A 26,221-nucleotide genomic window follows, 5' to 3' on the forward strand; every position below is an offset into this window, starting at 1 on the left:
AAAATGAAAAGCAAATCAAATAGAGCCAAATTAAATTGTCATTCCTCCTTTAATAATTTCAACTAGGTGAAAATCTCGACATTGTTATACTCCTTCGATCCTTTCACGTGTAGCGGACAGCTATTATGAAGGCGCTTCAGGTGTCTTCCGAGGGCCACAACTATTTTACGAAAATCTGAAGGAAAGAAAAACCTCTTAAGGTTTCCGGTATCAAATTCTTATTTTCCTGAATTATTTTACCAACGTTTGGACAAAAGAAAGATCTCTTACGTCAATTGAAAGATGTCTTGTGGCAAATGCTCATTTTCATGAATTATTTAACCTGAAAGAGAGAAAAATTCTTGGACTTAAGAGATTGTTACCTTCATATACACGTTTTCTTAAGGTTTGCCAACTTATACATACCACAAAGGTTCTGCAGTCTAAAGATTCTAAATGATATGTGGATAATTCACGAATTATTTAACCAAAGTCTAGCCAGAGAAAAATTCTTAGACTTCGGAGATTGTTACCTTCGTGTACATGTATTTCCATATTATACCAACTTGTATACAGCACGAACGCATCGAGATGTGAACTTTAAAGATTCGGAATGATATGGGGACTCGATACGTGACTTACCGAGGAATCTTCAACGTGCTGGTAGGGCCAAACATATGTGGATCCTCGGCATGACGGTCCCCATAGAACCCACGACCAAATTTTTTAACAGAAACTTCACTTTCCGATCGTATGTCGCGTTCGCATCCTGGTGGACACACTCGTTTTGCGCGAAGAGGCTCGACGGACGAAAGTATTACATGACCGCGGTGAAAAGCGCACCAGAACACGTCTCACGAAACTGTAAACACACTGTGGGTCGTTTTAAACGGCGGCCCGCGGACGACCAGGTTGGCGCAAATACATAATGCATCGGGGACCGATGATACCCGATAGCAAATACGAAAACGGTTATTCAGGCTCTCTCTCCGCGGACTTGTTTTAAAATTTACGGCACGAACCGTATCGGCCGTGTTTCGTTACGAGGACGAAATATCCGCGCACACGTATACAACGAGTCGCCGCTTTTCGGCAGCTGTCAATTACTGGCAACACAGGCGCCGCGTTTGTGCAGCATCCCAGCAGAACCACTTTCGGTCCAGTCCACAAAAAAAAGAACCTGTTGAGCGAGGGACGAACCCGTGGAAAACGGTCTTGGCACCATCTGAACGCCATTTGCAGAACTTCGTCGAGATTGTAACTATTATCGACGGTAAAAAATCAGGAATTTTTATCACAGACGAGCTATAGGCACAGGCGAGGTACACGCACAGACGAGGTATAGGAGTAGACCAATCACCCAATTGTATTTTTTTGTCTCACGGCTTCTTGGTAAGCTCCTTTGAATTACTAACCGAAAATCACAGTTTTTGTTTCGGATTAACTTGTCATTCAATGAACATCGTCACCTTTTTTCCTGGATTTCTAATTGAAATTTGCTTCTGAACTTTTTAAAAGTTCCTTTTCTTAAAATTGATATTTTTTACCTAAAATTGGTATTCCTTCGGTCGGAGGTCCTTCCATTTATTATAGGTGTATGGTCTAAGCTTCTCGTGGATCTAGTTGCAACATTTATCGTTCGTCAGCGTAGAGGGCGTAAGAAATGTAGTTGTTGTTAACGATGTCGGTATTTCAGATCGTGAGACATGAAACCCCATGTGATTGGTCTACTCCTATACCTAGTTTGTGGTAAGATGATGCAGGTTCTGGTCCAGGCTAAAAAGATGATGCAGATTCTGGTCCAGGCTAAAAATTAGACTAGGGTGCAGCACTATACCGGGGACACTAAAATCCCGGGCGTAAGCATTTTCATTTCCTCTCTGGTGATAGCAGACGGGTGATAGCTTTACTCGTTTACCTGGTCTGTGATGTTGGGAATTTCAGGTCGTGTCATAAATAAATCTAATAATGACCATTCATACTCGAACTACCTACTAAATGGCAGGCTTGGATAGATTTTAGTTAGGACTAAATAAAAAGTAACAGTTTAATTCTGGAACAACCTTGATTATTTGAACAATTGATGTATGAAATCTCTAGTATCCCAACAAGCTTCAAATTTAAATAGTTCTATCTACGACAATCCATAAGCAACACTACTTATTGCACAAATCAATGAAATCATTCAATCTAACATATTAATATAATTTAATATAATATATATTAAGATACCTCCTCAAGTTCCAAATAAAACCGAAATTTTGTTCCAATTTACGTAAGATTTTGACTCGCTTTTCGGACAATTTTTCATATCACAAATACACACGACGTGCAGTTTGCTTATCATTTTGTCAATCCAGGTGTTTGTTTGCATAAAAAGTCAACAAACCGGGGTCTACGTAAAATTTCGAAACCTTCTAAATTAAAAGACACTTTCAGTGTAGGCGTAAATTTGCATTTGTGTAAGCGAGTTTAGAGCAAGTGAAACTTGCTCATATAATTTGAATAGATAAAAAGCAATGTAAAAAGAAGTTTCACTGAATTTTGACACGTTCATGATTTACTGGAAGCTCTTCTATGAACGCGTGTAAATCAATACACAAGATAAGATTGAAAGATTTGATACAATAGAAATTGTAAGTGCGTTTACTCGGGGAACAGGTTGCACGGAGATTCTTCCTGAGCACATTAATTTATGAACCCAGTTGCAATATTGAAGACACAGAACATAGTAGAGATGAAAATTCGAAGACAAATAATTCGTGCAAGAGCGCATGCGTATTTAATTCTATCCTTTGAAGAACACCGATTACATGTATTTCAATTCTGATAAATAAAATGTATTTAGTTCATTTTGAGGATATTTATTAGACAAAGCTTTAAATATTTACAGAATGATTGCATTCAGTCTTAAGATAATTGTGAGTCATTAGAGATTGATTTAAATCATACCTGTTTAAACTTCAATAAAGTATATTGTTAAGTTCTGTCATTAGATTAAAATCTAATATTCTATATAATACATTAAGAACTATATAAATATGTACATAGAAGTAGTTTAAAAACATTTTTTTAGATAATATTCCTAGCATTTCGAATTTCTCGCATGCTCTCTCTTCTTTCACTTTCATTTTTATCAATATTATTAATATTTATACGAAACAAAGATACCAAATTCCTCTTGAAGTAATTCTTCTTCTTGAAGTTATGTATAATTACTAAACATCGTTATATACCTACCAAACTGCGTTTCAAATATTGCCGTGCTTTGCAGCATCCAATCTCAAGCAAACAATTTTGTGTTTCTCTTTCATTCCAATGTCGCAGATAAAAAGACTGAAATATAAATTTAAAAAGGTAACAACACTGTATGTAGAACAATTTAAGATTGAATATTCTAACAAGAGTTTCGCATCTAGTATATTCTTTATCGAAGGCAGAGGGAACAGCGACAAACTTCACGTATGTTGGAACGACACAAGTCAGCAAGTGATCCAAAGAGGACTGTATCTGTGGACAGTTAAAGGGGGTGTGCAGCCCCGGTTACTTGGACAGAACTCCGATTGTTATATTTGACAATAAACGTTAATTTGTACTATATGAATCGGAAATAACACGTTATCAATATGGGTAAGTCACGCGATACCTTTTCGCCGAGTTTCCATTCTCGAAATCACCGAATCCCCGTACCGAATACAAATGCTAGGTTGATCTCGGCCGACAGTTCTCGTTTCTCGACGATTCTACTTGATACCGACGGTTCTACATTTTTTCCAGGAGGACTACTCAGTTATTTTCGTAATCTGCTCGGCAGCCGGGAAATGAGAATTTTAATCCTGGGTCTGGACGGTGCTGGGAAAACTACGATCTTATACAGGTTTGGTCCACATTGACAAGCTAGCCTGCGTTTCGCGTGACAGTTTAAACGCGTCTACAGGGTGACACGAAAGTAATGATCCTAGGGTTGATTCCCCACAACATATTTATTGCGAAAAAACCAGTCTTCAAAATCGTTTGTAACAGTGAAAGTCATTATTAACATTTTACCTACAGAAAACTTATTAACACGTTGATTGCCGGATGTATTTTCTTAATTTTAAAGTCACATCGTATAAATGTATATATATTTGAATTTATAGTACTACAAATACAAATATTGATATGCTCGCTTCGTACACTTATCATTTTAAAGGACTATTCTAATATTAATTGCGATCACAAAGTTGTAAATGTTATCGTTTGCAAAGGTTACATATTTTTATCAACTTTGTATCCGAATGCATTGTTTTCTTGGAATAAGCGGTGAACATTTTACAGGTTTTTAGTTGTGAAAGATTTTAGATCTGCAATGTTGAACCTGGTGATAAGGAAGCTTTGATGATAAGATACATTGTAGTCAATAAGCTCATTAGGATAGCGTGTGGATATTGGTGAAACTGGGTTACAAAGTCGAGAGGTAAAAACACATGTTGATAAATGGAAACTACTAGTTTTCTTATAACAGTGTCCTTTATGGCAGTCAGCATTGCAAGTCTAAAAGAAGCTACCTGAGAAAGTGCCACAAAACTTGAACTGTTAATTTAACAATAATTCTTAATGTTATGGAGAATTTTGCAAACCTACTAGTTCATCTAACACTGGATAATCACACGTAAAATGGATGATCATTACTTTCTTGACAACCTGTATGTAACTTCTATATTACATATTAATGTATTCTCTTATGCCAGTTAATTATTGATGCAGAAAGAAATTTATTTAAGGATTAATTTTTAAACACTAATTAAAAGAAGTTTCGAAGGTCACATTTCATTTGGTCATGCTTGACTACAAAGTTTCTGTAATCCCTCATTTATTAGATTGCAGGTGGGAGAGGTGGTTACAACAATTCCTACTATAGGGTTTAATGTAGAACAAGTCACGTATAAAAATATAAAGTTTCAAGTGTGGGATCTTGGAGGACAAACTAGTATACGGTATGTTGGCTATAAAAGTACTACACACGACAGTACAACAAGTACTAGATAATCGTATAATGAAGATCTGTGTCAAATTTCAACTTAGTTGTGGTTTATTAGTTTTCGAGATATATTCGTTATTGGAAAATACAGTTACGAAAAAAACGCGGTTAAAGTTTTGAACACAAACATCACTGATCAATATGTACTTACATTGAATCGTCAATAACAATAACTTACAATAACTTCGTAAATTTTAAAACTTCAGAAAAAGAGGAAAAATTCATTTTTTGCCCAAAGGCTTCCCTTACTACATATAGAAAAAAGTATCACATAATAAAATAATCATGGAATATATATTTCAAAAGAAGAAGCTTGAGATAAATCAATAATATACTAAATAGCTGCTATGTCCATCCATGATTCTCAGGTTTCTTCTTTCAAAAAATATAGAACACACTCTAGCGATCTTTAAATTTGTAGACCATACTGGAGGTGTTATTATTCAAACACGGATGCAATAATCTACGTTGTCGACTCAGCAGACAAAGATAGAATAGGCATATCAAAAGATGAATTAATTTATATGCTGCGAGTAAGTACACTTTAATACAATAAATAACAATGATAATCACAGTTTTAAATATGAAACATTAAATGTTTAAAATACACAGATCGTATCGTAGAAACGTTCATTTTAACACTAGGTTTACGGGACGCGTTTTAATATTTTTAATTTACGATTATTTAGATTGTAGAGATACGTGCACGAGGGATTATTCATCAAATGTATTTCTTTGGGTATATATTATTTTAAAAAATGGCTAAAAATTTAGATAGACACATTCTCGTTATTTTTATAAAGTAATGTAAAATAGTCGCTTTTAGTGCTCTGTAAACCTAGTGTTAAAATGATCGAGGTTGTATTTTACACAAAAACATATGTAACTGATCTTCTCAGGAGGAAGAATTGCAAGGCGCTATTTTGGTGGTGTTAGCGAATAAGCAAGACATGGCAGGCTGTTTAAGTGTCGCAGAGGTGCATCAGGCGCTCGGGTTAGACGCCCTCAAAAACAGAACGTTCCAAATCTTCAAAACATCCGCGACGAAAGGCGAGGGCCTCGACCAAGCGATGGATTGGTTGTCGAACGCGCTGCAAAGTAAAAAATGATCAAGATTATTAACGAATTTTTTTACCCAAGCCTTACTGAGAAGACTAGTCCACGACTGTCGTTTCGAATGACCTGCGCGATGCTGAGCGCCTCATTATGTTTATTTATTATATTTTAAATAGCCTTACAATTTCCATTGAAGATCTATTCTAAGATTTACTATACACCTTTTTCATATTGTGAAACAGAGAATAAAACTGAATCAAAAAGTTTTATCTTTCTTACGTGGATTCGGAGTGTAATTAAAAAAAGAAGAAGAAGAAGAAGAAACAAAAAACAAACTAGAAAATCTCTCAGATTTGGAGAAACGTTCTTTTTTTTCAGTCATCAGCATGTTTAAAATTCTATCGCCACAGCAGTTCGTCTTTTCTTATTTTTATATAAAGTCAATGAGGGAGTTTTCGTTACAACACGAAGCAATACAACATAACAATTTCAACAAATTTTTTTCATATAAAAACAAAACGTCTATAAATCAAGTGTGCTATCCGTAATTAGCCAATGGGAAACATAGTGTGTATATTGGTATATAAATATATCACTTTTACTATTATCAGTAATCAAGGCTATCATTCATAGATGTTTCAGTGAAATTGGAAATCGTTTAACGTGTCAAGATCGTTGACATAGTGTGTGAATAATTGTGTACATATATGTAACTGGTTTAATTTCATTTATATAATATAAGCCCTTGAAATGTAAAAAAATTCTTTTATGTAAAAAAAAAAAGCAATGCCACACGCAAAACAGAGAAACATGATTTGTATCATTCAGACAGACGTTTACGTGAATAACGTATTTACGAATTATTTGCATGTGTTTTGAAACGAGATTTGCATTTCACGCCGTACTCGCTTCGGAAATAACAATATCCTGCAAAGCTAAAAAAAGTGTACGTTGTCAATTTTTTTGTTCAGAGCCGAAACTATGTGTAATCTTAATTACTTCAGTTTATATACCAAATAATAACGGATAATATATTTAAATATCACATGCAATTACTGAATAGTGTATCGGAGATTTGATAATTTATGTATTTAAAGTAAATATAGATACTGTTTCATAATCAATGCTCCATGCACCAATTGTATTCGACCAGTCATTTCAATTATTTCGAGATCAATTATACTTAGCTTAACTTTCTACCAATGATTTGTACAAAATCTGACAAACAAAGTAAATATTTTATGGAAACTTTGATATGCCTAACATTTATTCTTACATCGTATTAGACTGTAAGAAGGTGAATAATTAACATAGAGAGTATTTACTTAATGAGGGAAATGTATTAATAATCAATCAAAATGAGCATAATGATAGTATAACGAATAAGAATTATATTTGAACACCTCAAATATTTCACTTATCACTGATTTAAAAAGAAAATGATAATTTGTCTTGTGTAAGAGTATAAAGTCCTCAAACTCAATCGTGGTGTCTTTTGACATTTTCGTCTTTCGAGTATAATCGATCTAAGCTTATGAAAATAGAATTTTGTATAAAAATCTACAATGCAACAATAATTATAATTATACCTCTCCGGCACGTCTTCAAATAACCATAACGTTACCACTCAGGTATCCCAAATCTCTCAATTCGTTTCATTTGAGTATCCAATTCCATTTGCACTTTTTTCCTCATGTAGAATATTGGACAATCACGACTAAAACAAAATAATTAATCAATCATTAACCCGAATGGCTTTTGGGGTGAGCCTGCAGAACACACCCCGATTTCGATTATTTTTGGATATGTTATAAATCTCAATAATTCGAACAACTTTTTCGTTTGCACGTAGTAATAAGTTCGATATATCGATTTCTACAACGTATCCAAAAATCATCGAAGTCTGAGGGTAGATTTTGCAGGTTCATCAAAATCATATTTCCTCCACGCAACGATACAAACTTCGTGCATAATACTTCCTGGTGAAGACTCCCCTGACACCTCTGGCACTCGGTCCACAGTCTACAGAATTTTTCCTCCAATTCTCTACCTTGATACAATTCAGTCTGATAGAACACTGCTTCTTTGGGTTCGCAGTACTCGCACACAGCCATTTTCTCTCTCTCCGGTTTCAGAACAGCTTTGCAACCTAAGCATACTTCTTTCTTGCGCGTGAAAGCGGATAGAGCACCGACTCTCGACGTTCCTACCGATATTGTACGCGTGTGGTCTCCTTTTAAAAGAAGGGACTCTGCTTTGTCACCCAGGATCGGTTCGAAAATTCGCACCAGTGGTTTGGACAGTTGATTCTCCAAATAATGGTTCGTGTCTATGGGAATGTTGTTCTCCAACACGTAGATTGGATCCTCCGCTTTCTGATAAGCTGGGACCCCCTTGGCTCCTCTTATGAAGACATAAGGGACTCTGTCGCCAAGTTTCGGCGCTGTTCCTGCGTCCCTTTTCTTCATTTTCGCTGCCAATTCTACGTGAGCTTGTTTGACTGCATAGTCAGTCTTAGTTAATTCTTTTGTGACCACCAGTTGGGATATATCAATGCGATTTCTCAATAGATCGCTGATCATTTGCTTTGCGTAGTTCAACGCGTCGGTGGGGTTCCTATTAAAAGACTAATTGAATGGGTGTCTAAAAGAGGGGCCTATGTTGCATTTTATGAAATTTACAGGAAGACGTAAAAACAACTCGTTACTCAATGTAGCAATGAATCGGCTAGTGTAGTAAATAAAATGTTCACTTCTTAAAGTGGAAGAAGGACGTGTATTACACTAGTAGATTCTTTCAGAGCGTGTAGCATACGTCTTTTTATGAGATCGTTAGTTATGAAGACTGCCATTCAATTATTAATTATGTCTACAGAAGTTCATCTGCAAAGTCTACAATATTTAATTACCTATCGATGAGTAATTTTTGCAAGCAGGTGTTCATCATGTTCGCGACCATAGGGCAGTTGTCTCTACGTACAGTCTCAAGGCCCTTGCAGTCCATCTTGTCGTACTTGTCAGGCTTTGTGAAATACAGACCAGCGTATCGTTTTTTGTTAATTAATAAATAGGGGAAATAGACTTTCTCGAACTCCAGTTTGATGGGCTTCTGAAATTTGGATGTAACATATTCTGCAGCTTCCCTTCCGAGTTCCATGGCCTCTTCGATTGTTTTCACGCCGAATTTAACCATCACAGAATCCGTGTCTCCGTAGATGACTATAGCATCATTTTTGTATCCATTTGAAACACAGTATTTTTCTTCTACCTCGTGTTTCGTTTTTTCTATCATTGTACGTCCGTAAGCAGTGACGCTCTGTAACATTTTTATAAAATGTAAAGTTTCAACAATGTTGTCTCATGTAAATGCTGAATAATCGATCAATTTTCATGAATACTTTTCAAAATGATGGTACGTCTTATGTTATAATTTCTTTTGTAGTTGATTATCTACCCTTTCGTCATATAGAACAGTTTTGTTTAACGAAGTGTTAATAATCACGTTGACTGAGCATACGAAATATTTCCTAATAGAGTATTATTAATTTGAGAATATTTCACTCAGTAATTATTCATTTTAAGCTCGTTTTGGTATAATTCTTTTTTATAACAATGTAAATATTTTCGTACAACAAATAACTTACGAGTTATTTGATGTCGTTATGTTACAAGATTTAAAGCAATTATACATTATTAAAACTTACAGCAGATATATCCAAACATGGTAGCTTTCCCATTTGCGCACCGGTGAAACCGTAAACAGAATTCGCTGAGACTTTCAGAGCGTATTGCCTACCATCTAACACTTTCTGTTTCAAAGGGTCAGTCTCGTTTTTTAACTCAGCCTTCGCTTTCTTTCTAGCTGCCAGAAGACTCTCCAGAATTTCAGGAAGCAGTCCTTTTCTTATGTTGGCTTTGATGAACGTGGAGTTGTTTGGCGTTTTAGTAATGTCGTTGGCGTTGACTTTATATTTAACTTGCCTCTCGTTATTTAACAATGTTGTATAGCATAAGTTGTGCGCCATGATAATACTAGGATACAGAGAACTGAAATCTAGAGTGGCTATGGGGTCGTTATAATATCCGCGCTTTGGCTCTATGACCGTAGCACCTTCGAACTGTTCTTCACCTGGCTGACCATGGCGAACGGGCATCAGGTAATCTTTTTCTTTCGCCTAAAACCGTAAATGAATAATTAGCAGGATTTTGTGCATTTCTGACGAAAATTAATAGGTGAGGAAAGAGTCAAGTGTAAATAGAATTTCTTATTATTGCAAACCTTTCTCAGTAGTTGAGAGACTACTTTGATTTGTTGCCCTCTGGTTAGCAAGCTGTGAATTGAGACTCCAGTGACTCTTGCCATCTCCATGTAAATAATAATACACATTAGCTTGTCTAACAATCTCAGAGGCAAGTATGCGTCTTTCAGACAATAAACAGCGAGCCTGCGTCGCGTTTGGGAATTTCCATTTTGCAAATCTGTGATGATACTATGATGCACGTCCTCCTTCTGCTCTTGTAGAAAATGGTAAGAAACTGCATTCAATGTGTACGATCTCAGCTTGTAATCTCTGACCAGCACCTGTATATGAACGTATATGAACTATATGTTAAAATTGACTGAATCAATTGTAAGACACAGGAGCCAAATGAAATTGCCATTCTTTCTTTAATAATTGTAACAAGATGAAAATAATACATCGACAATCTTAAATTCATTAACACTGAACCTACCGACCACTGAAAGTAGCAAGTCTGTGTTGTCTTATAAAAATGAATTGAAGAATCGAGAATTGCAATAAAAAATTTCAGACTGGTCGGCGTTTGTAGTTTTAGTGTTGATCTTTGTACTGTTTTAAATTTCAACCACTCATTTTTGTGCATAAAATCCGCAGTCTATTAATTACTATTATAATCGTCCTTACCAATATTAAATCGAAGAGAACCCTACCGTCGAAATTGATAGACTTATTTTCACGTTTACCCATTTGCTTGCTTTGGAGCATCTGAGTTTTGATTACCGATTTGATGTTCTTTATTCGACCGAGGAAGCTGAACTCCCTTACGTTCAGGTGTTGAGCTCGATTAATGAGATACGGGAAATCGAAGTTGTTTATGTTATAGCCTGTGAAAATGTCTGGATCCAATTGCCTCACGAAGTCTGCCCATTTCTGAAGAGATCAAATAATGTGAAATGATACCGACATGAACCTGCAGCCAAAAAAACCCTTCCCGGTCCTATGTCGAGCCAGAGTTGGCATTAACTTTTGCACAAATAATTACTTATTTTACTGGTTTACAATGCGTTCATTAATATTGCCACAATTTCATGGTACGCAACGACAATTGCAGTGATTCACAGCTTTTCTATGTAAGATAGCAAACAATTATATGATGCTGAAGTAAGTTCTAAAATAAAAGAAAGGAAACCGTTCGGACCGCAAAGGGTTAAGACACAAGGGTTAAGGCTTACACACCTCTAACATTGTGCTTTCTGTTTCGAAGCTTAAAACTTGGCAACCAACGATGGGTGCACATGTATCGAGTGTGAAAATGTTTCGTAGAAATGGTTCTGGGTTTCCTTGCCTTATTACCATGTTGGCGATCTGTATAACAGGATCGTGATTCGGTTCGGGAAAGATACCTGAAGATAGAGTTTAAAATTAAATAATTAAGAAACATCAGAAAGATGTAAGAAGACTGTATGTTATCTACAGCGTCTTAAAAGGGTGGACGCAGAAAATTTTTATTTTTCATAAAGGTATGCAATCTGGTGATATTACCTTTACGTCCAGCGCATTCAATATCAAAACTGAGTATCCTAAATGGAGCAACTTTGGACCATTCGCCTTCTGGTTCATGGGAAATGAAAGCGTCCCATGCAATATCCACTTCCAACTGGCATCTTGTAGTCAGTTGCAGATGGTGACCATAATGACCACGTAATTTCCAGTTTTTAGGGGACAATTCTATCCATGAACATCCTACTACTGACGTATCTACCATAAATCTACGAACCACAAAATGAAATGAAATTATTGGGTTGGACCTAAAGATTCAGTTTGCACTCATTTAATTATCTTTTAATCTCGATAATATATTAAGTCACTGCAAAAGTTCGTGCCCGATTTCGTATTAAAATGCAACAAGGAATCGGGCACGAACTTTTTCACTGACTTAATAAAGTGAAATTGAATTTTTAAATTAGCACGAAATTGCTTTTCCGATGTATGTTACACACCTAATATCAAAGTCAATGTTGCTTTCAAAGGCACTGTATTGGTGATTAAATTCAGGGAAGATGATCTCCTTCTCAAGCAGTCTTTTACAGGGTGCTATTAATTTTGGCAACGCAACCGTAATTTTTAAAAATAACGATTTCTCGTTTCCTGTATAGCCGTACAAATTTTGCTTATACACTCGTTCAACAGCTAAGACGGCAACTTGAACCTTTTCTGGATTTGATCTCATGTCTTTGAGTACTGCTTTGTCGAGTGCATCCTGCGGAATACACGAATTTGAACATAATTAAATGAAATTATATCGAGTTACAGTAAATTGCATTCATAATAAACTCGGCTTAAGAGATACCTTAAAAGGTTTGCAATGATGATCTGTAAATTTGGCTGGCGCAGAAACATAAAAATATGGGCTGAACCCATGGACATGGCAACAAACAGAGTTTCCTTGTTCTGTGACGCCGTACATTCTCATTACTGGTACAGGACCTATTCTACTGCCTGGCATGTCAGGTAACGGGGAATCTGAAACAACAATTTTGTATTAGTATCAAAATTTTAGTACGCACCGATTATAAGAAGTATTTATTGAGTAAGAATTTTGTACCTGTGTAATGATCAATTTCTATTTGTTGAAAAATTAATGAATCTTTCTGTGGATTTAACTCAGGTGGAGGTGGTCTACTCCATTTCAACGACGTATTTTCTTGTTCAGGACCCTGTTGAAAGTAACTTAATTAATGAACATAGTTGACAGTTAAACACTCCATTGGACAACTACAGGCTAATAATAAGTAAATATATTAGGAGATTATTGTATGCTTAAAATAAATATAAATATAGCAAGCTGCAACAGTGTAAATGATGGGTGCACATTGCAATAAATTAGTACAAAATTAAATGAATGAAGCAGATCGTCATTAAATGTAATATGCTGTTTAAACATACGTTAGCCGAATATGACTTTTTCACAGATATTGACTCACTGCTTTTAGTTTGATATCTATTGGTTCTTCCACTGGCTAGAATAATAAAATTAATCTTTAAAATTATTAAAAATATTAATATATCAGACTTGTTCACTAGTTCGATTATGGTCTCATTCAAAATATTTCTTTCTATTAATAGCTATTGCCTAATTATATTCAAATGAATTTTCAAATTATTATATACCTCTTCAGCAATATGCGATACATTTCCAAATTCCTCATCGATCTCATCCATGTTAGCAAGTTCAGCTTCAAATGAGCCAGGATAATTCTCCTCATCATCATCATCATTCCTGTTAATAAGAATTATGCTTTCAAAATTAATTGATTTTAGACCAAAGTCCAACAAATAGAAGAAAATTACGAAATTTATATTGTGTATAAATATTTGCGATTTAACGATGAATACAAATTTTAAGTGGACCAAAGTATTCGTTAAAAAAGTTCAAATAATACTAAACTTCGTTTTTCGTTATAAAAGGTGGACGTATAAAATATGTATACATTAAAAATTAACTGTAAAATATTAATGTATGTCTACTAAAGCATACATATTCTACAGAATTAATGTAAGAATTGCGAACCTATATTTAACCGGGTATGGAGTTAGGTTAAAAACCGATTTTCGATAAATAAATCAGAAACTTACCGGTATTTTGCCTTTTTTGCAGCAGAAGGTGCGGAGAATGGTTTCTTGCTCATTTTGGTTTATTAAATTTTCGGTGTCACGCACTTTAAACAATAATATTACGACTAAGAGCAGTACAAATTGGTACAAATGGATCGCATAATAAAGGCGCGAAACGGAATTTGATATTTAGCGTTTAGTGACGTGTGAAACGGAAATATCTGACAGCGCCATCTACGAACCATAACTCGAAATTAATTGACAACAAACTTGAACGATTTTCCCGTAGATGGCGTCACAAATACTTTCTGTATTAGACGCGCTCATTTCGAATTATCGATTACGATATGAATTATCGGTAATACGCTGTATCAGAGAGGATATGAGAGACTCTCATTGAGAGTGCTCACGCCCGGGGCACCGATAAGAACAGTACCTCGTCGATTGCAGTCCTCGGTGGTGCCCAGGTTCTGTTCCATGCTAAAAGTTGCCCAGGTTCTGTTCCATGCTAAAAGCTGTCCAGGTTCTGTTCCATGCTGAAAAGGCGATGTCACAAAAATGAGAACGCCGAAACCCCGGGCGTGAGCACTCTTATATCCCCTCGGGTATGCATTATTTTTTGAGAAATGAATAAAACCTCCAATTTTTTAATAGTAATGCTACATTCAGTAGCATTTAGTAAAGTAGATTTAATAAATGATCACGAATAAACTGTTTCTAAAAAAATAGTGCAAACACAAAGCCTTCATATACGTCATGTTATAGTTCAATGAATAACAAGTAATTGATCATTTTCCTTTTTATTCGTTTTATGACACATAGTTATTTTGATTTAAATCCGCAATTATTTACCAAAATTTCTTAGACTTCCAACGTCTCGCTAAATTTTCTGAATCGTTTGAAACGCAGCTCGAAGATGAACGGAAAAAACGAATATTTACATCGATTCAGGTGGAAGTATTTGTAGAACAGTTTTTAGTTTTAGTCTAGCAAGATTCGATACAGCAGCTGTAAGCTGGTCTACGCGACGTGTATCGTTCGCATGGAGGCATTATATATATATAATGCATTATATATTCCAAATGTGTAACAAGTCGCAAAAAACGTTTCACAAGATTACATTTACTGTCCTTCCATCGGAAACATGTATTTTCTGTTTTTTTTTTGTTGTTTATCAACTACTATCAAGCTATTCAAGTGCTCGCGTGTCTGTCATCTTTTAATTGTGCTGTCAAACAGCCCGCTTCCCTTTGCACAAAGTAGCAATATACCTGCCAAAGTAGACGTTCGCAACGCACAAGTAAAATATGTCAAAACATCAATTATAAAAATTTGTCCCGTGTTGTATTGTATATTTGTTCGTTTATTGTGTGTATGTTTCTTCAAAATGTTCAAATGCATTCTTGGTTACCGGCTCCCTCGGTTTTCGTTGGTAAACGGAGACCTGATAAGTGTTCGCGCTCACTTATAGATGAGTATCGTGACTGTCAACCCTCGGGCGTCGGTGCCCAGGTCTCCTGGGACCCGAAGGCTTCATGAACTTTCTTCATTTCCGTTGGCTAACTTAGATTGCTAACTACGTACGTTTCGATGTTTCTAATACATCAAAAATGTATGCAGTTAAACACAGTCGAAATTGTACACCACATATAAGCATATAAAATATACAATATGTGGACATTGAAATAAAGATTTTTAGAAAATTAGTAGACGGAATTGATTAGAATGTTCATTTTTAATTCAGATAAACTTGAGAACAGTTTTCGGAACATTTTAGTTTGATATTTTTTTCGACTGAGACAGCAACTTTTTGAATATTTGTACAAAATTCATTTCTTTCAATGTCATTATCTTATAAGTACATTTCAAATATGTCTTTTATGTATAATGCACAATTTGTACTATGTCTCGCTGTATTATTGCAATCGAAAAAGTTTATAGTCTCTGCTACAAGAAACATTTCTACATCTTTTACCCACAATAAAGATGCCTCAAGTTGAAAATTTAACTCTTTCATGAAAATTAAATTTCCCAAAAACTGAGAATATAGTGTCCAAAAGAAAAGTTGATAAATTGGGATCTGAATGGATCGAAGGTATAATTGTTTATGAAACAATTGGCTTCCGGCCTCCCGAGGGTTAATTGTTCATTAAACGAAACCTAAACGTCGAGTTACCCCTAATATCGGTCAGACTAGAACGGAAATACGCATAAATATATATATTAAAAAAAAAAGAAGGTTACACCTAACAAACGCATTCATTCCGACGATCAATCAAGCAGTCTGATATTAATCAATTCTCGCTTAACTTACGCTTGTATTTAAAATATTTATACACATGTTTCATCAATTAAATTCCGACAATCGAGTATTCGATTCTGAATTAATATCATCATCTCGCTAAGCCCTAACGCTTCTCAACGTTTTCGTATAAACGTTGTTTGTTTAACATTCTGTACATGAGGTCCACACTTGAGAAATAGATCTCTCGATTGACAATGCTATAGAAGACTGGATGTACCGAATGTTAACTCTGTTCTGTACACAGGTGCGTTAAAGAAAAGTACAATCGGAATAAAAGAGCGGTGAACTTGCAGTACAGCTACCTACCATCCGATTTGGATGATTTTTTGGATACGTTGTAGAAATCAATATTTCGAACAACTTCTTCCCATGAACGTTAATGATGGTCGCGCTCGATATCCGAGATATTCGCTGACAATATCTATCATGCAAAAGTTGTTCAAAATGTTGATATTTATAAAGTATCCAAAATTAAACGAAATGAGTAGCTGTTCTGCGGGTTCGCCAAAAGAGCTGACTATTTACACCTTCGTATAATGAAACCGAACGGATCTGTACATAGAATATAATCAGTCGCACACAATTAAAACTAGCCTGAGACCAGTGAAAGTTCTATAATATCGATAAAAAATAAACGATACAGTTCGCCATTCCATGCCTGTTTTGTTTATCACGGAAACACTTTCAACCTAGACCAAACAACCAAGTTTTCACGTCGTGTGTTTGTCTTCTAGACGCTACCGAAAGTTAGTGTTACGTTAAAACTTAACATACAGCTGACACGTTTCATCCCGTAACACACGTTCCGTGCTAGTTCACGATGAAACATTTAGGCACCTATTCGAAATGCGATGTCAAATGTACGCACACTCCGTCGACGGAGATTGTTAATCATTGACAGAAAATCGCCTACTGAACGACAATATGGAACCGTTCCCTGCCAATTGGAGTCTAGCTCCTGCTAAGGTTGCGATCGATCATACAATTTTTTTTTTGTTTTTCCTCGTAATAATTTGTGCGCACAACGCAACTTTCTGTCGTTTCTAATAATGATAAAAACTGGAATTGACGTGGGTACCTGGCAACCTTAACAGTGACACTGTCGGTGACAGCGTGTTTCGCTCGAATACGTTTCAGTGGCTGACAATAATTCAAACCGGAAGTATACATAGACGTGTGTACTAACATTCAGGTAAAAGAAGAAATTGATAATTACTAGACTGCAGATCTTTGCGCAATATTTTTTGTATCGATTGCAACGCACAGAAAACCAAGTACAAATTTGTATGCACCTTTATAACACGTTCCGTGCCGGACCAATTTTCGATTACTTTCAGTTCGTGCCACGTGGTTCGTATTATTCGAATTAATTGTTTCGCTTATGACTAGACTGTGGATGCCTATGCAAAATAAACAAATTTTTCGTCAATTGTAAGTCGCAGGAACGAAATACAAATTTCATAAAGCTGGAAATAATATATCGGTATCCTTAAGTTGTTTTATTCTCTCGACGGTTTTAAATTGCATTAATTTTTTCTATGAATGCATAAAATTCGCAGTTTACTTATGTCTACTTGTGTAGCGTTTAAAATACAGTACAGATACAGTAGAGAATCTTAATAAATTGTCATCGTACCACGGTTTAACATTTCTCTCTGTCGCCTAACAGCGAAAATTCTTCATGGCTTGACCCACACGGCACGGAACGTGTTAATAGTTTTAATAAGTTGAAGATAATTCGTCTATACCCTTAGATTATTTTAATCTTCGAACTGTTTTATGTTTCGTTTACCTCCTTTTTGTCATAAACGCATAAAATCGACAGTCTAATAATTACAGGCGCGAGTACATGGTTTGGAATGTGAAAGAACATTGAACTTGACCAAGTTAATCCTTATATCGTACACTTATCGTCGCCTTCCGTTAATTGTCGTACAAAATTTCCCTTTTCCTGTGTGTGTCTCTGTTTCAGACCGTTCTATTCTTTTTCGTCGTTTTCTGTTTTCTTCAATCACTACCTACAACAAGACAGATTCTCGAAAATGTTTCACGATATTATTCACGTGCGACACCCATTGGAACAGACATTGGTAAACAATTGTTATGTATACGCTCTATTTTGTAAATAGTTTTATATTGCTATCGTTAAGACGCTCGCCGTTTTGTCTCGTTTACGCAATGTAATTAAGAACGAATTAGATAGATCGACGTTAATCAAACCTTGCGAGAGATTAAGAAGTGTAAAGAGTTTTACATAAATATACAGGGTGTCCCAGAAAAAGTGTAAGAAGCAAAAAAGGGTGATTCCTGAGATGATTCCGAGCGTGTTTTTCCTATGTCAATTCACGCCAAAACGCTTTGTTTTCGCCGTGCTCCGTTTGGCCCGTGTTTTTCGTTAATAACTCCTAAACAAAGCCGTGGAGAATATTTTTGCAACGGAAAAAATTGCTTCGAATGACCTCGGGCATCACACCTTTCGAGGAAGTACGACATTTTCGGGACACTCTGTAGAGATGGATGTCCTTCGGAGAATACAAGCGTGGCACTTAAAGAAGACAGGTGAAACTTACTCGTAAGTATGAAAGAACAGATTTTACACGGCCAACGGTAGTAATATGCAATTCAAATTTCATCTATCTCGGTTACAGCAGCGTGTTCGGTTTTTGCTTCTTAATTCAAATCCTTAAACGTAGTCTTCTTACACGTGTATATGTACGCCGTAATGCATGATCAGCAACTTTTTTTTTTGTCAATGGTTTGTCTCTTGACGAAGTTGTTCCGAGCTGTTCGCATTGTTTAACACAGAATTTTTGTAGTTTGAAAGGCGTTTAGCAAATAGTTGCGACGATATTGCTGTTTGTCTCTTTTCCGTGGATGTATTCCCTACGGCTTACAAGCTACAAAGTAAAAACAATTATAATAAATAATATCATTAAAAAGTACGTCATACAATGATCTCGTAGAACTGACTGTCATGGTTCTTTCTTACATAGGTATTGTTCTTCGATATGATTTGAAGTTTTAATCCTCGCGTAGAAATTACACTGTCCAATATTTTGCATTTGTCTTCGCCATACTCGGTTTTTTGAGAATTTTTCCTGCTTCAAATTAAGATAACTTTTACAATTACAGTAGAAACAATTCTCAAAGATGAACATTTCACTTTCCATTCTATGTTAAGCCGAGGATGACAGACTACTATAAGAATCATTGATTATCGAAACGCAAAGAAGTTAAAATTTGTTGGAGAGTGTTATTTATAAATCGAGCCGGATTGATATTCCTTCTACGGAGTTTTGAATAACTAAAAGACAATTCTCGGAAACGAACATGATTCTATTCATGATTTGTATTCATGTTTAACCCTTCCGCTAATGGCAAATTTTACCGTGATTGCAACGAACTGTAAACGAAGCTTAACCCGTCGCATTCAAGTGGCAACTCCGAAGCGCCATTAAAAATTGATGTACCGTTATTCAAAATATTTGTTACATAGCTGCGAGTGCATAGGGTTAATTTTACTGTTAATCTAGTATACGTACTAACGATTCGGTATGTTAATACAGTTACGAATAAATAAATAATACAAGTTTAATGTAGTACGATTCAGTGTTTCGACCATTTCAATGTACCCTTTGAAAAATCCTGTAGCTGAATATGTATCGAAATTTGCCTCCACGGAAGGGTTAACGACTACTTCACGCTCACACATGAAATACAGATATTTACAATACGTCGTAATGTAAACAAATCCCTTTGGGAGTAGGTAGCAATAAATACAGGTGGTCGAAAAGAGAGCTCGCCGGAGCGATCCTTTGGAGAAAGTTGTTCAAAATACTTGTGCATGTTGTTCGATGCTCGTAGAATAGAAAATATACGGAAAAAATTATGGCGAATGGGAGGACACGCATACTTACGGCTCGTAGAACAGTCTTTTTACATGTAGACGCGCGTTTTCAAAGTTCGGTGGGTTCGTCGGTTGTGTACGAAAAAATTACTTTTTGCGACACGCAATTCAATCCTGTTATACGAAAAAACCGCTTGGAGCTCCTGGAACGACGGACTCGTTCGCAAAAACATACATAGTTTGCGGGAGCGAACTCCGTTTAGTGGCCCAAAGAAGTGCCTCAGGCAGAAATGATATGACACACTTTTTTTTTTTGTTTAGCTTCTGACGGCTGGAATGAACGCGTCACTCGTAAGACAGTTCTTTTTCCTCGACAGGGGAGAATCATCTATATGTATTGGAAGTTGTCCTTGGTAGCGAGCAACGGCAACTTCTCGATGCTCTGTTTGTGATCGAAGCTGTGCAACCAGTCCGAGCTGGGCTTTGCTTTTAATCCGCAGAAGCTGATGTTGCAGAAGTCCGCTGCGTTCTGAAGGGCACCGCGATGGAAGGGATTTCCTTGCTTGAAGTGAGTGTACCGCCCGGCGTTCATGCGCTCGTTTGTTGTCATTCCGAGAACCATTATCTGCAAACAGGGTGTAGTTAGATATGCATCTTACAAAGGGTGACACAATGTTAATATCGCAATGTAAGCTAGCTTAATGTTGCATCTCCTAGTCAAATACCCTTCATACTTTTCTTACACCTCACACTATGTTCCAGTCATTCCTTGTACAATATTAGCGTTCAAGGAAATGTTATAATACAACTCTTTTCCATAAGTTAAAATGCAATTATAGATTAATAAAGGGTACAGCCAAAAGAAATCTTTCATCATACCATTCCATAGGGCCCCCAAAGAAAACCCTCTGTGGCAAGTTTCAAGCCGGTATCCCTACCACAAGAGAAGTTATGGGGTGAACACGATTTTATTGAATTATGCTCTACTCCTTCTGTTCTGCTCAATAAAAAATGTCGAAAAAATTCATGAACATTCTACCTAACAGGAATTTAATGAAACTTGTGTGAGAGATAGCTTTCAGAAAAATGTGTTTCCAATATTTTTCTGTATCAGTCGTCATCCACATTGAAGGATTGAAAACAACTGTCAACATTAGGGGTAAACAACATATTTCTGAGTTGACTCAGAACCTAAAGTGGAAATTATACCTGATAACACTGACACGCCAGCAACGTGCCAACCCAGAAAAAGTGTAAGGACGTGTTAGCAGTGATCCACATGACCCATGCATCGCATGTAGCCGCTGCGACAAGATAGTTGTCAGCAGTATGGCCATTCGTTAAGTTTGTCCAGCATTCGAACTTCCAATACTGTACACTAGCGGATAAAACAACGATGCAGAGGCCTAACAGTGACGCCAAAAACCCCAGGAAATACTTGTGGTTGTGCGCACCTAGAAATAAGAGAGGAAGAGACAGTTGAAAATGTTGTGCAATACGATTAAACTGTTTGAATTTTGATACAACGAGATTAGATTGTCTAGACTGAGCGGTCGTTATCCAAGCTGTAATACTAAGCGATTAGGTTACAGAACGCACCTCTGGCCGTATTACTTTTATTGGCTTACCAATGCAGTTATTCACCCACGGGCAATGATGATCGAAACGTGCCACGCATCGATCACACGTGGAACAATGCTTGGATCTCATGGGCCTTCTGACTAAACAACTGCTGCAAAATGATTGCGGCTCGAAGCCGCCTGACTCAGCTAACTCTATAATTGTCTGCGAATAATCGAATTATACAAATGTAGCGTTCGTTGCCAGAAATAATTCTTTCTGTACTGAGAAGACACTTAAATTATATTTGAAAAATTAATTATTGTAGTGAAATTAAAAAACAAAATGTTCGCTGGAAACGAGACTTTTAAAATGAACAGTAAAGGATCGATTTTCTGAAGCTCCAATAGTGCTGCACCCGCTTGAAATGCTTACATTCAGCTTGTCTTCGTGCGTCGCTACGATTACACCAGGGTCGCCCCTCCAGGACTGTAAAAAACATATCCACAACGGTACTGAACCGCCTACCAACAACAACCACAAGTACCAAGTAGCGTGTATGCCCAGCCAGAACACCCATGTAACGTATATCCACATCTGTAACAAACGAGCAGGATCGCGAATGATACAGAATTTGCGTGAACGTGGAAAAGATAAACCACTTGGCCCGAAAAACCGGAAAAAACTATTCTAGCGTTATTTATAGGTTCAAGACCGTAACATGGTAGGTCGTTGGATTTATTTTAACTTCAGCTACAACATCCTGAGATAAAACATGAAAATTTTATTGTTAAAAAAATTTTGTTCCAAATTTTATATATCGAAGTTTGTAAATATCTAACTACTCATTAAGTTCTGTTCGAAACATTTTTTCGCTGGATTATCGAAAGTGGCTGAAAAATCGTAATAACGTGTATTTAATTTTTTTCATCTTGGGATATTCCTGAAAATGGACTTTCTTCCGCTTTTTCGGATCAAATACCTGTGCACCGTACAGAACTAACTAACTTTATTCGGTAATATCAATTGTGTAAAATCTCTCTCATTGCTTAGTGTGTGCGTTATCGGGGACACATCTCTCGCGATAAGACACTTTTTACTATCTGTCCAAGAGATACGGAAGCTAACGTGCGAACCAGTTCGTGGAGTATTTTTTTTTCGATCAAGATCGTCATGAGTATGTCAAGAGGATTCGTGGACTCACCTTGGTAGCCAAGTAAATTGACATCGGTACAATATGAAACAATCGTTCGTCAAAGATAAAATGATTTGCTAAATATAATGCTATGTAAAGAGTGACAAAGGCACCTAATTTTACTAGATAATCCAGTCCGCTCTGAAGGATCATTCCGATTAGATAAAAAACTATAAACGGCGTACTGACCATACAGTACCAGCGCATTCTCTGAAAGAAGTAAAATATTCAGAATATATAGAACCGAAAAATCTTATCGACAAATGAAGACTCGTACCTTATCTCTACACCATGTCCTTGTCCTGCCTTGTTTCTCGCGAATCTCTTGGCTGATCTTGTGTCCAAGCCAAGCGGCACCAATATGACGTCCTAACAACGTCATCGGCGTCTCGTCGCGGATATTCGGCACGTCCAAGGACGCGCCATGATGTACCAACGTCGAGATCGCTGTGCTGTTTTCGGCTATGATCGCCCAGTGTAGAGCTGTATTGCCATGGAAATTATCTGCGAGCGAGTGAGACGCTCCTAAAGTTAACAACAACCTTGTCGGGTCTAGACTGTAAAAGGAAAGACTTCAGAGTCATAGATACAACTTGATTCCAGGGGAAGAAGTTTAGGCGTGCGCAATTTGATCGCTTCTTCGCGTTACCTATTCACTTTGTAGGCACTCCACATGAGGGGTGTCATCGCGCTTCTATCAGGCATGTTAGGATTCACTCCTTTTGCGACTAGATAAGCGACAATCGACGTGTGACCAAATTGCGCTGCTAAATGAATACAAGAGAACCCTTCCGAGTCTCTGAGAGTGGGGTCCGCGCCTGCTCTCATTAATATCACAACCGTCGGCAGGTGACCTTGCCTGGAATATATTTGTTAATGTATCCAGATTTGTAAGACGCGAGGTGTAATGATTTAATATTTACCTAGTGGCCCAGTGCAGAGGCGTAGAGTCGAGTTCACCACCGATCGCATCGACAACAGCCCCCTTCGCAATAAGGTACTTTACAATATCTTTTCGATTGTTTATAGCAGCCCAGTGTAATAATGTTACGGTCTCTGAATCTGGTTGGTTTACATCTGCGCCAGCTTCTATCAACTCTGTTACACGATCCAAGGCTCCATACTAGAGAAAATGAAACAGATCCAATGATAAAAACATGGATGACAAATGTGTACAATGTATACAAGGTATTTTATGGGGTCTTTTTTACCTGGGTGGCTCTAACAATGTCGAACGTGCTACAATCTTGAGCCGGAGGTCTAACAGGTTCTTGATGATGGCTACTGGGATCATCAGGCTCCCCTGTGCCTTCGCTCTGGCAGGCGACTTGCATCTTTAACGCGTACATGATGAATTTGTTGATAGCAGCTTCAGAATCAAGTCATAGATCCAGTGAAGAAGTGTGTGTATGAATAGATACTTTGGAACTGCTTAGTATTGGGAAGGTATTACTGCAAGAATAACAAGTTCTGTAGAATGAATCATCAGTACATATTTAATGGGGCCTACGTAACTATTAATTGGAGTTACAAAGGTGAAGTAATGTGTTGAATGTGTGACAAATAATTGAAGTTAAAATGAAAAAAATAAAGAAAATCTATATATTATTCAACTATAATACTACAAAAATGTATCAATGACTGATATACTAATATACAAATATATTCTTTCTGAAAATTATACGAAAGTCCATTAGTTAAAAATTTGCACGAGTTAAGAACAAAATTAAAATCTTATTACATCTGTTTTGTTAAATTTCGAAACTTTAATATTAGATATTGTATATTTCATTCCGTAACAATTATTTGAATGTTGTGAAGAACGACGTAAAATATTTGTTCACCACCGAAAATAATTCTTTCGAACATCAGTATTTGGAACAACATCGATTACTATTCTAGACTTTTGAATAGTGCTAGGAACGTTTTGCGGAGTGATTGATATTACTCTGCACGAGCGTATCCCATCCGGTAATTAATATCGCTCGATTTAACCGGCAACAATCAATCGGCCGTTTGTATTCATAAGACACACCACCATTGTAAATACGAAGTGTACAACCACTATAGAACACACCGAGCGCATTGACAATCGTTTCCTAGCTCGAAACAGGTACGAACGATAAAATTTCTTGTCTTATTCCACGAAATTCATGCTTCAGTTATATTTTCTCTAGCTTGCACGATCGCATACAACGTACTATTAAAAAACGACATGGCTCCTAAGGATACCATTAAACCGCACGATAGAGTCGATAATGGTTTACGAGCGAAGTAAAATTATCTTCGGCTCACGAAAACGTGTTGACAACGCGCTTGTATCTTACCTGCAAGCAATGACAGTGCTGATAACGTTCTCGCATAGTACGACAGCGGTGTGCTACCCTCGAATGCGTCTTAGGGGGTTAGATTTAAAGGACAAATAGTTTGTGGGGGTGGGGCGCCGGTACATCGCATAGAATCCGGACAAAGTTTGACCTTCTCCCTCGGCCACGATAGAAATATAACACCCTCCTGTTTGACTATTCCCTCCTCGTCGATCCAGGATAACGTAGTTCTTTCCTCGTTTGTGGAACGGTAATTATCATCGCTAATCGATGCCGATTTCCTTCGATGTTGCGCGAAAACGGAGAACTGTTTGTTTTGTTACACACGCGTCGCGTTACGCACTGACAAACGATACGCCGCCGTTCGCGTCGACATACATTATTGCCCGAGTTTTCGCGAGCCGTGTTTCTTATTGACCAAACGGCTTCGCAAGCCGCCCGATCGGTAGCCGATATACTCGTCGTCAATCTCGTCAAACGAACGTGATACGGCGACTGGGGCGACACATTTTCGAACCTGCCCACCGAGGGCCAACGAGCGGAATCATGCCTCGGACGAGGCACAGTTTTCTTTCGTATGACCGCGAGGATGTAGAGCAGCGTTTCTCAACCTTTGTTTATATTTTTAGCGGGCTGGGAAATGATAGCTGCTACCTCGTTCCAATGAACAGCAATTATTAATGTTGTTTTGTATTATTCTTTTGTCCATAGTACCCGAGAGGATACGAGAGTGTTCACGTCCGGGGTTTTTGTGCCTCCAGTATAGTGCTGCCTCAAGACGCAATTTTAGCCTGGATCAGATCCCACACCCACGGTAGGAAGGATCCATGTTTAGTCTGGATCAGATTTCAAATCCACGTTTAGCATGGAACAGACCCCACACAATCTTTTATCATGAAACAGAATCTTTCCCAAGCCTGTGGCATAAATCAGAACAAGCTTCAACCAATGCTTCGTCCGACATTACCATGGATCGGAAATTGTTAAAAGCACAGACGAATAGATGAGGCACCGACATATAGAGAAATTAGCATAGAACAGATTATAGAATATACATATAGACATAGATACATACAG

The 26,221-nt window shown here is 37.0% G+C and overlaps 4 protein-coding genes and 1 long non-coding RNA gene across 10 annotated transcripts in view; 2 read left to right on the forward strand and 3 right to left on the reverse strand.

Moving 5' to 3' along the window:
- Positions 1-1,103, reverse strand: part of LOC143355604 (ankyrin repeat and BTB/POZ domain-containing protein 2) — a 35,954-nt gene extending 34,851 nt beyond the window's left edge. For both annotated transcript variants that reach the window (XM_076790574.1, XM_076790573.1), the window contains exon 1: positions 622-1,103. In XM_076790574.1, coding sequence (XP_076646689.1) covers positions 622-656 — 35 coding nt within the window. In that variant the 5' untranslated portion in view covers positions 657-1,103. The remainder of the gene's footprint in view (positions 1-621) is intronic.
- The window catches only part of LOC143355660 (uncharacterized), a 250,921-nt gene that overhangs the window by 212,833 nt on the left and 11,867 nt on the right, over positions 1-26,221 (forward strand). The window lies entirely within an intron of this gene.
- Positions 3,426-7,303, forward strand: Arl1 (ADP ribosylation factor-like 1). Its single transcript, XM_076790650.1, has 5 exons — positions 3,426-3,609; positions 3,757-3,856; positions 4,839-4,955; positions 5,421-5,532; positions 5,899-7,303. Exons 1-5 carry the CDS (start codon positions 3,606-3,608, stop codon positions 6,106-6,108), a joined length of 543 nt encoding a protein of 180 aa, XP_076646765.1. The 5' UTR covers positions 3,426-3,605; the 3' UTR covers positions 6,109-7,303.
- Positions 5,952-14,147, reverse strand: Pold1 (DNA polymerase delta 1, catalytic subunit). Of its 3 annotated transcripts, XM_076790647.1 has the most exons (15): positions 13,932-14,147; positions 13,467-13,575; positions 13,280-13,315; positions 12,901-13,012; positions 12,646-12,818; positions 12,296-12,555; positions 11,838-12,064; positions 11,532-11,698; positions 10,980-11,225; positions 10,334-10,636; positions 9,759-10,229; positions 8,964-9,370; positions 8,018-8,671; positions 7,645-7,772; positions 5,952-6,090 (listed from the first exon to the last, which is right to left on the reverse strand). In XM_076790647.1, exons 1-14 carry the CDS (start codon positions 13,982-13,984, stop codon positions 7,676-7,678), a joined length of 3,315 nt encoding a protein of 1,104 aa, XP_076646762.1. In that variant the 5' UTR covers positions 13,985-14,147; the 3' UTR covers positions 5,952-6,090; positions 7,645-7,675. The 3 variants fall into 3 exon arrangements, with proteins under 3 accessions (XP_076646762.1, XP_076646763.1, XP_076646764.1); XM_076790648.1 differs by lacking the exon at positions 13,280-13,315; XM_076790649.1 differs by lacking the exons at positions 13,467-13,575; positions 13,932-14,147 and having other exon boundaries at positions 13,242-13,311.
- Positions 14,702-25,705, reverse strand: Hip14 (palmitoyltransferase Hip14). 3 transcript variants are annotated; one of them, XR_013082533.1, is made up of 11 exons: positions 25,145-25,705; positions 24,029-24,269; positions 23,741-23,940; positions 23,467-23,676; positions 23,095-23,389; positions 22,827-23,027; positions 22,058-22,219; positions 21,691-21,847; positions 21,272-21,516; positions 20,133-20,687; positions 14,702-19,112 (listed from the first exon to the last, which is right to left on the reverse strand). XR_013082533.1 is itself a non-coding variant. In XM_076790651.1 (10 exons), exons 2-10 carry the CDS (start codon positions 24,164-24,166, stop codon positions 20,451-20,453), a joined length of 1,830 nt encoding a protein of 609 aa, XP_076646766.1. In that variant the 5' UTR covers positions 24,167-24,269; positions 25,145-25,705; the 3' UTR covers positions 20,135-20,450. The 3 variants fall into 3 exon arrangements, 2 of the variants coding, with proteins under 2 accessions (XP_076646766.1, XP_076646767.1); XM_076790651.1 differs by lacking the exon at positions 14,702-19,112 and having other exon boundaries at positions 20,135-20,687; positions 23,095-23,374; XM_076790652.1 differs by lacking the exons at positions 14,702-19,112; positions 22,827-23,027 and having other exon boundaries at positions 20,135-20,687.

The sequence above is a fragment of the Halictus rubicundus genome, chromosome 7, assembly GCF_050948215.1.
Source record: "Halictus rubicundus isolate RS-2024b chromosome 7, iyHalRubi1_principal, whole genome shotgun sequence".
Classification (NCBI taxonomy): Eukaryota; Metazoa; Arthropoda; class Insecta; order Hymenoptera; family Halictidae; genus Halictus; species Halictus rubicundus.